At 64.1% G+C, this 9,675-nt stretch overlaps 1 protein-coding gene across 1 annotated transcript; it reads left to right on the forward strand.

The window, feature by feature from the left end:
• The first annotated feature begins 281 nt into the window (after positions 1 to 281).
• CD40 (CD40 molecule) lies at positions 282 to 7,030 on the forward strand. The gene is made up of 9 exons (XM_080404253.1): positions 282 to 902; positions 2,306 to 2,387; positions 3,025 to 3,150; positions 3,261 to 3,404; positions 3,623 to 3,722; positions 4,665 to 4,726; positions 4,988 to 5,086; positions 5,492 to 5,517; positions 5,825 to 7,030. Exons 1-9 carry the CDS (start codon positions 855 to 857, stop codon positions 5,978 to 5,980), a joined length of 843 nt encoding a protein of 280 aa, XP_080260379.1. The 5' UTR covers positions 282 to 854; the 3' UTR covers positions 5,981 to 7,030.
• The last annotated feature ends 2,645 nt before the right edge of the window (positions 7,031 to 9,675 follow it).

Consider the following 9,675-nt stretch of genomic DNA (forward strand, 5'->3'; position numbering starts at 1 on the left):
AGCCCGCTGCCCTCCCTGCCCGCCGCCGGCAGCAGCAGTGACCCGCCGGGGGCCGCGGGCGGGCGGCAGCGCGTGGTGGGCACTCGCGGGGCCGGGGCGGCCGCCGCTGCAGCACAGGCACGGGGCGGGCAGGGCACGGGGTGGCAGCACGGTGTGCAGCTGGGGCACCAGGGGTATCGAGAAGCTGCCGCTCACTGCTGGGCTGCACACCGTGACGGAACAGGGGGATCCGGGGAAAGTCTCCAGAGCGGGCAGAGGAGCCTGGCACGACCCTGCAGGCCCTTGGGGGTCCTCCGCGGGCATGGAGCCGGGGGCACAACCAGGCCCCCGGTGCTTTCGCCCCTTCCCGCTCCCGGGCTGACATTTCTGGGACTCTGTGCAGAGGCCAGGGCCCGTGGGCAGCCATGAGGGGCTCGCCAGGGCCACCGCTCGAGTTACCGTTGAGAAAGTGAAGTGAAACCTCAAAACTTTTGCTTCGGGAAGAAGCTGGTGGGGCCAAACGCCTTCCCGGCCACGGCCCACAGCTGGCTCTCACTCCTGCCTGCACCTCGGTCCCTGCGGAGGCACGGGCAGGGCCACGGCTCCGCGGGGCTGGCAGGGAGCGGGCGGGGGGCGGCTGCCCACCCCAGCGGCAGCGAGGCGCTCACGGGGCCGCCGCGCAGAGCCCCCGCCTCACCGGTTCTGCGAGACCCTGGCAGGGATGGCGGCCCCCCTCGCCCCCCGGCCGGGCGCTGGCGGGGCTCCCCGGGCGGGGAAGCCCCGAGGGCGGTGGCGGGCGGCCCGACGCCCCCTTCCTGGGCGGGAACGGGCCGAGACGTTATAGGGCGGGCGGCCGCGACACGGGGCACAGCGTCATGAACCGGCTCGGGGTGCTGGGGCTCGTCGGCGCCGTGCTGCTGGGGGTGAGTGGGGCTGGGCCTGCACCCTCCCTCCCTCCCTCCCTTCCTTCCTTCCTTCCTTCCTTCCCGGGGCAGCCACCGGGCTTTCCGGGAAGTGCCACGGTCCAGCCTCTCTGGCCCGTCCCCTCGGCCCGGCCCGCCCCCACGGGAGGCCCAGGGCCGTGGGGTGACGGCGGCGGTGGGACCCCGATAATGCTGCCGCCCCGCAGAGCCCGCGCCGGGTCGGGGCTCCCCGGGACCCCCCTGGGCGGGCAGGGCAGGGCAGGGCAGGGCAGCCAGTTCTCGGCCCGCGGGCCCCTCGGCCCGTCTTCACTTTCGTTTCCCCCCCCCCGAGGGAGCGGGGCCGGGCGGGGGCTGCAGCTCGGGCCCGCACCGGGACGGGGCGCGGGTCCCCGCGGGTGGGGCTGGGCGGCATCGAGCCGTAGCGGGGGTCCGCAGCGCCGGGTACGGCCGGGGCTCCCCCAGCCGGGGGGCGCAGGCGCAGGGGTGCAGGGCCAGGCCTGCCGGCGCCCCTTTCACTTCCCTTTCTGCTCGGTGTCAGACGTGTGACGGCGCGGCCGGTTCCCCTCCACCAGCCCAGGCGTGCCCGCGCCAGACCTGGCGGGGTCCTGCTGCCCCACCGAGCCAGGGCTGCACAAGGGGCCCGCGGGGATCGGCGGTGCCTGGCTGTGCTGGGCCGTGGCGCCCCTCGTGCCGGGCCCTCCCTTACCTGCTGCCCCCCAGGCCGCTGTCACCTTGCTCCAGGGCTGTGCTGGAGCCCCCATCCCGCTCACCGTCCCACTAGGCTCAGGGTGGGGTCCTGCCGGCAGCTGCCAGGCCACCGGTGTTGGGCAGCACGGGGCTGGCTCTGTGCAAGGGCAGGGCGCTGTGGGTGCCCCCCTGCACCCAGGCTGGCCCGAGATCGGTTCCTGGCCCCCTCTCCACCCTTCCCTGCGCACACAGCCCCCTGCTAGGAGGAGCACGGAAGGGCCCTGGCTGGCTGTGCACAGGTGATGTCCTTGCCTGGAGCTTTCCTGCCCCTCGGGGCCGGTGCATCAGCCTTGGGATGGGGCTGGCAGCACTCCAGGCACAGGAGGCTTGGTTCGTGCCGCTGTCCCTGCCCAGGACTGCAGCACTGTTGGCAAGTGCAGTGTCACTGGGCAATGTGTGATCGCTATTTGGGGAAACGTGAGTTCACCCTATCAGAATTACTGCTACTCCACCTCAAAGAGAGCTTTGGTGGCATCAGGTAGTGCAGGTGGCTGTGCTGCGGTCTGTGGTTAGCGTAGGCATGGGTAGAGTGGTGTGAGGAAGCCCTCACCTCGGGATGTGGGTTAGTGCATGGGTTCACACACGGTGCTTGCGGAAGCAAAGCAGTGCTGGAGTGCTGGGGAGCCGTGTGAATTCACAGGTCTTGTTTCTTCCAGTGCTGGGAGCCTGGCGACGCCGTAAGATGCTTTGATAAGCAGTATGAACACAAGGGCAGGTGCTGCAACCGGTGTCAGCCAGGTGCGGAGACCCTTTCCCTTTCTGGGGACCCCAAGGCTTGGCTGTGCCAGGACCCGCTGCCTGGCCACAGCAGAGCAAGCCCAGCTCAGTGTGACCAAGCCCCTCTACCCTGTTGCCAGCAGTGCTGACAGCTTCACCTCTGTGTGTCACCTCAGTGCTAGAGCAACTGGGGACCTCATGGGTGCCCTGGGAGACCCTCTGGATGTCACTGAATCTGCCACAGCTCTCTTGGGACTGTCTGTGCTCCTGCAGCCACAGGACCCCATGGCACAGGCAGCTTGCAAGGGAGAGTGCTGCTGCTGGCATTACCAAATCGTGATGATATTTGCCAGCTCCTGCTGTCACTACCAGATCATTTCCCAGTCCTCGGGGTGCTGGAGGCAGTGAACAGCCTCCCTGCTCTCCTGCCCCAGCACCCAGCAGCCCTTCCCACCTGGCCCCATGCAACATGTGCAGCCACTGGCTACACTGGCCCCCGCAGCCCTGGCTTGCCAGAGCAGCATCAGGCTACTGAGCAGGATGCCACAGCAGCCCTAGCATTCACAGCTGTCAGTGTTCCCCTGTTCTGCTGGCAGAACTGCTGCCTGGAGAAGGGGGAAGGCCTCCTCGCTCGCCTCCTCATCAGCCTCTGTTGCAGGGGAAAAGCTGATCTCTGAATGCAGTGGCACAGAAGACTCTGTCTGCGTGCCCTGTGAGAGTGGACACTATCAGCAGAGCTGGACCAAGGAGAGGCACTGTGCCCCCCATGATATCTGTGATGACAGTAAGTGCTCTCTGGGCCCACCAGCCCCTGCCTGTGGCAGCTGCAGGGGCTGGTGTCCCCCCAGGCTCACCCGCCTGGTGTTTCACCTCACCCATGCTCCCTTTGCCCAGACACTGGCCTCATCATGAAGACACAAGGAAATGCAACACACAACACAGTGTGCCAGTGCCAGGCTGGTATGCACTGCTCTGACACTAGCTGCCAGACCTGCGTGGAGAACCCTCCCTGCCAGCGCGGCTTTGGCTTTGTGGCAGGTGAGTCCAACCAGCATCTCCTCCTCAGTGGGACCAATGCCCTGGCAACACTGACCTCAGGCCCTCGAGGGAAAGAGGGGACTGCCCAAGAAGGAGCCCCTAGCAGGGCTTCAGGAGAGCTGTGCCTGGCAGCATTGCCACAGCTGCTTGCCTGACCCCACAGCCCCTCACCTCCTGCAGCCCATACTGACCTTCCTGCAACCTCTGCTCCTCTCCAGCCAAGGCCATGGCCCGGATGTCATCCCCCTGCGAGCCCTGCCCAGAAGGCACCTTCTCCAATGTCTCCTCTAAAACTGAGCCGTGCCATCCCTGGTCAAGGTATTGTCTGAGTGCTGACCACATCCTTTATCCATCCCCAGCTGCACCCAGTCCCTGTCAGCATGTCCTCTGCTGCCAGCCTTCTAAGTGGTCTTGTGGACTGGGTGGCTGGGACAGTCTCTGAGGGATGCAGCATCAGGCTGGCATAGGGCAGGAGTGAGAGGACAGAGCTGTGATTGTGGTGAGGTCCAGGGCAACATGGCTGAGCTCAAGGCAGATATCCAGGCACTTGTGACCATCCCTCAGCATGTGCGCAGAGTGCTTGCACCTCCAGGGATGTCCAACCTGTTGTCTGCACTGGGGAGCAAGAGATGAGGAGCTATGGGGACCCCCTGTGCCCTGTCTAGGCTCTCCCTTCCAGCACGCTCCTCGGCTGTAGTCGTCAGCAGAGGCACCAGCCCTCTCTCCATGGGGAGTCAGGCTTCGAGGATGCTATGGGCTGGCAGGTCTTCCCTGTCTTTAGAAAGCTGCTTGAGGGTTAATTGCACTCCCCGGTAGAAACGTGAGCCTTATTTCCAGGCTGAATTATTCTTGCTTCGGCTGCCAGCCACTGGATTTCACTTTGCTTTTATCTGTGTCCAGAAATTACCTCCTCACAGAGCCACTTGTAGCCTGTCATCTCCAAGCTCCAGGGTCTCCCTGACTAGGCAGGTCTCAAATATCCACTCCCTCCTGTGCTGTGTCCCCAGATTTGTGCCCATCTTCAGCAACTCCAGACCGGGACCCTGAGATGGGGCCCTGCTATGTACCTGGTGTCCCTGTCATGCAGCACAGGAGGGGGCCCCATCCACTCACCCCTGCAGAGCCAGGCAGGCTCAGTGCAGGATGCTTTCTCTGTCGCTCTGGTGGCTGCCCAGTCCCAGCTGTTCCTCCTCAGGGGCTTTCCGTGTGCTGTGTGCTCAGGCTGCTGCTCTGGTTACGTACTCTCATTTTTCCTTGCAGTTGTGAGGAAAAGGGACTGGTGGTGAAGCTGAAAGGGACGAACACTTCAGATGTGATATGTGGTAAGTGCCTCTGGTGCCAGTGGTGCAGAGTAAAGGTGTCCTGGTGCTCGGGCTCCCACAGCACTCAGAGGAGCTGGCCTGGCCTGTGGGTGTTTTTGGGAGAGGAGGGTCTGACTGCACTGCCAGCATGATGCTGTCCTCCTCTCTGTCCCTGTGAGGGATCCCTGTGGGATTGAGCCTGGAGCTAAGGGAGCTTGAGGCGCTCAGCGTCTCGGTGGGAGTGTCACGTGGGTGGCTCACTGACCCCGTCTCCCTCTGCAGAGTCGGGCAGGCGCTCCTCACTTTCAGTGCTGATCCCCATCATGGCCGCAGTTGTCACGTGCATTGTGGGCATCTCCATCTACTGCCTGGTCCTCACAGGTAAGGGGCTGGGACATGGGAAGCGATGCCTTGGACAGAGGGGCTGAGCAGGGAGGACGGTGGCAGCTCTTGCCAAAAATGGGGCAGCCCTTCTGGGGACCCCACCAGGGCATGGCTCCCCAAGCCTATTGCCCTGCCGGGTCAGTGGGTTCTGTCCTCAGGAGCAGGCATACTTGCACTGCTGCAGCCCAAGCCGGGCCAGCTCTGGAGGAAAATGCTAGTGCCCAGTGGGTCCAGCCTGGCTCTCCTGCTGCAGCCTCCAGTCTGGGAGTGGCAGCAGCACAGTGTGAGCCGCAGGACCTGTGGTGCGGCAGCACCAGCCCTGGCTTGGACCTCTGAGAGCTCCTGGCAGGGCAGGAACGTTCCCCCCTCAACGTTGCCTTCTCTATCCCTCTTTCCATCCAGATTCCAGGAGACGGGTGCAGAAGCAGGTGAGTCTGCCCAGAGCCCTCTTTCAGCAGCGGGCTGGGGTCCCTCCTGAGCACAGCTGGGGTTGTGCCAGCAGTGGAGAGCAACAGAGCAGGGGCTGTGGCTCTGCAGGGCAGGAGGAGTGCAGGCTGTCCTAGGGCTGCCTGGCTGGGGCGACCCTGGTATGCTACTGGCAAATGCTGAGTCAGGAGGGACCCCCACAGGGTGAGGCGCTGCCCTGCATGGGAACGGAGCAGGAGCCTGTGGAAAGGTGTGGCTGCAGAGGTGGGGGATGTAGCTCCCTGCCTCTGACCCCCTGCCCCTGTGCAGGTGGAGGTTGGGAAACCCGGAGAGAACCTGGAGGCCCAGCAGCCCATGGAGATGGGGGAGGATGCCTTCCCTGTGCAGGAGACCCTGCTCGGGGGCCAGCCTGTGGCCCAGGAGGATGGCAAGGAGAGCCGCATCTCGGAGCAGGAGAGGCTGTGAGGGTGCAGGGCGCTGCCTCCAACGGGAACACAGGCTTGGGCCAGCACAGTCTCCTCTGTTCCCTCTCCAGCCAAGGAGGAAATCTGGCATCTGGCCTGGCTGCAAATTATGTGATGCTGCAGTGGGCCATGGCATAGCCACCCACCATGGGGGTACCACCACAGCCCCTGATCTGGCCACCTCTCCAGGGCTGCCACAGTGGAGCAAAGCTCAGCTGCCTGCTCAGGGCTGCAGAGCAGAGCCTGGTCCCACCACCCGCCCGGGTGCTGTCACGGGGCGCAGCGTGGCTGTTCACAGGCCAACCCCCTGGCAGAGCCCGGTGCAGCCACTGCACCAGGGCCCCCGTGGCAGAGCGTGGCTGCTTGGGTGGGTGCCCAGTGGCACAGCCCGCTCTGCCTGACCGCCGGGGATGCCGGGGCGGAGAGTGTGGGCTGCTGGTGTGGGACGGTCCTGGCAGGCCACCCGCCCAGGGAGCTGGGGCACCCGCGCCAGGACCCCGTGCTGGAGCTGGGCCCGGTGGGTGCTGGCGGTGGAGACCGGGCAGCGGCCGGGGCCGTGGCGGCCCGGGGCAGGGCAGCAGCCCCCGTGCCTCCCCGCGCACCCTGTGCTGGCCCAGCGCTGCGGGGCTCCGTGGGGAGGCTGCCCGCTTCTCCCGGTGGGGACACGGACCCGGTACGGCGGCGGGGGGCAGTGCCCCGGACACAGGCGCGCGGCAGCCGGGAGATGGTGCTGCGGGACCGGCGTGCGGCTGTCCCGCCCCGTGCCCGCCTCCGGCACCGGCCCACGGCGGCGCCGCCCCGCGTGGGGCTCCGGGCTCCCCGCGGCCCCGCTTCCCTCTGCCGGCCGGGCCCGTGGGGCGGGTGCCGCGGGGGGGGGGGGGGGAGCTCCCAGCGCACCCCACACCACGTGCGTGGGGGCACACGCTGCTCGCTGCTGCCTGCAGCCACCCGCGGGGGGCACGGCCCGCTCCACGGAGGGAACGGCTGGACGCGATTATCCTCCACTGCGCCGTTGACAAGAAGCTGTCATTAAACTTTATTATTCTCCCAATGTGCGTGAGCAGCACGGCCGCCAGCCCCTGCCGCCTCCCCCTCGGGCCCCCCGCCGCTACCAGCACTGCGGGGGCCGATACTCCCGGGGAGGGATGCTCCCGGCTCAGATGCTCCTGGGATGGGCGCTCCCAGAACAGATGCTCCCACAAGAGGAGGGAAGAGCTGCGCTTGATCCCTGTCGTAGCCCCAGCCCCTACGCTGTCCCCCACCACGCCCCGAGCCCGGGCATGCTCCCCCTGCACCTGCAGTCAGCGTCTGGCCCCAGCCTGGCAGGACTGAGCAAATGAGCTCCAGTCCGATACAGCCCATACCCTGATCTCAACCCTGCGTCAGGGCTGCTTGCAGCAGGCAGGCTCGGTGCACCTCACCTTGCCAGTCCATCCTCACCAGATGTGCTGTGTGAGGCGTGTCTCGCTGCAGGGCGGTGCTACAGGTGCTGGGGGTGCAGCATTAGGGCTGCCCTGGGCCCTGACTCCTTGGCACAGGGCTGGGCTGCAGCAGCACCGAGCCCAGCACAGGCTCTGGGTACCAGGCACAGCTGCAGCCCGTGACCTGCCACCACCCAAGCGCATGCAGTGTGGCATAAGAAAGGCCATAAATCCTAGAGCCAGGAGCAGCTGGAACACGGTGTGACTTTTACTGTAAAGGCAGTGGCACATTATTTAAGGCTGCTCTTAAAACCTAATGTTAGGTTTAATAATGGAGATAAAAGCGTGTCAGCAGCTCTCCCTCTCAGGCCTCCGTGCTCCTGGCAGTGCCGGTGGGATGGCCGCAGGGCTGGGCAGCATCCCCTCCAGCACCAGCCCAATGCACACCCTGCCCTGGGGACAGACACGATCCTGATTCCTGCTGGCCCTGCCAGTCCTGCTGGCAGAGAGGGCTGGTGTCACATGGACCCCAAACATGAAGGCTTTGACCCCAAACAGCCCCCAAAAGACTGTGTCCCCACGGTTGCCCCATGGCATTGTGCTGGCCCCTCTGGCTCCCTGCCTCCCCCGGTGCTGACCTCGCCCTGGCAGCATGGTGCGTTTAATGCCTGCTCTGGCATGTCAGACATGTGCCATCTCATTAGTGCGTCTGTCCCCCAAAGTGAGGAGGGAGAGTGCGTGAGGCCTAATTGAATGTAACTAATTATTCACTCCACAAATGCTGTTGAAATGGGATTGTGAGGGACAGAATTACTCATTCTGAAAAGGGGAGAGAAAGAGAAAGACAGAGATAAAACAAATAGAGGTGGATGCTGGAGCTGCAGTTCCCTTTCTCCCCAGAATACCAATTACCGCATGAAGTGATTGTATAAATCTTTACCAAGTGAACAAACTGTACTAGTCACTTACTCCTGTCCTTTTATTATGAGGAAGCAACAACAAATCATCCCACTCTCTGGTCCAGTTAAGGGCCCCCAGTCACTGTCTTGGACACTGTGCACAGCTGGAGAGCTCATCCCAGCACTTTCCAGGGCAGAGGTCCTAGAGAGGCAAGGCTGAGTGCTTGGCAGGGATGCATGCTCTCCCGCACCCATGGCCCTGGGGGGGAGCAGCGACTGCGCATGTCCTGAGGAGCTGTAGGGCTCCTGCCACAGTGGGAGCCGGGTGATGCCGTGCAGCACCCAGGGACATGGGGGGACACAGGCTGGTCAGGGGCCCCAGTGCCACACACACAGCAGCTCACCTGGGCACCCCAATGCCCGGCACAGAGGCACCCCAAGCCTTGTGCCTGCAACTTCCCTGCCCTCCCCTGTGGTGGGTCCAGCCCTGCCAGGCCCATGGCCTCTCCCTGTGAGCTTCTGCAGCGATCAGAGGCCTCTCCAAGCACTCACAGGGCAGAGCATGGTGCTTCCCGACCCCTTCCCACACCAGAGTCAATGCTTCTCACTCCGGACTGTTCCTGCTCCACGGGCTGCAGAAATGCACTCATTAGTAATGATCTCCACCGCTCTTCCTTGCCACATTGTTTAATCCCAGATCCCTCACATGGCTTCCTCCAAACACACCCATTTCTGACCTTGGCAGCAGTGTGGGATGGGAGAGGAGGTCCTGACAGCTCAGAGCAGGGAAAGCTGACAGGCTCACCCCTGCAACCTTCCCAGCAGTGGGGAGCACCCTTACCCTGGGGTCCTGCTGCACCAGCTGGTGAGGACCCAAACAGTCTCATGCACCCTGCAAGCAACACTGGGACCCCCCCCCGCCTCACCACAAGGCTCCCCATGCCCCGGGAGCTGGTTTACCAGGATGAAGGCCACCCAGTCTCCATGTCTTGCTGCAGCCAGGATCAGAGACACGGCAGCCACGGGGTGCCCCAAGGAGGATGCTGCATGGGCATCCCAGGACCCTGAAGGTTCAGTCATGGGGTGAGAAGCTGCTGGAGGAGTTGTGAGGTTGGGTTGCTGTGGGGGAAGACAGACTGGCAGTAAGTCAGCGAGGGGAGGGCAAAACCTCCAGCCTGTTCTGCCTTGTACGGAATAGGGATTTGATCGTTGCCAGCAGCAAGTTTCCATGCACTGGAGATGTGTCTGTGTGGGTGTGAGGAGAGATAACATCATCATCATCATAACAAATGCAGCTGTGCAGCTCCATTCTGTCCTTATTGGCTTTCTTCTGTTTATCTATAAATAATTGCGGGGACACAATAGACTTTTAAGAC

The sequence above is a fragment of the Falco punctatus genome (assembly GCF_963210335.1).
Source record: "Falco punctatus genome assembly, chromosome: 10".
Lineage (NCBI taxonomy): Eukaryota > Metazoa > Chordata > Aves > Falconiformes > Falconidae > Falco > Falco punctatus.

Excerpts from the sequence above, each read along its gene's own strand:
- CD40 (XM_080404253.1), top strand. The coding sequence starts at position 855 with ATGAACCGGCTCGGGGTGCTGGGGCTCGTCGGCGCCGTGCTGCTGGGG. Across the intron at positions 903-2,305 it reads TCGGCGCCGTGCTGCTGGGG|TGCTGGGAGCCTGGCGACGC; the intron begins GTGAGTGGGGCT and ends TGTTTCTTCCAG. Across the intron at positions 4,727-4,987 it reads CACTTCAGATGTGATATGTG|AGTCGGGCAGGCGCTCCTCA; the intron begins GTAAGTGCCTCT and ends CTCCCTCTGCAG.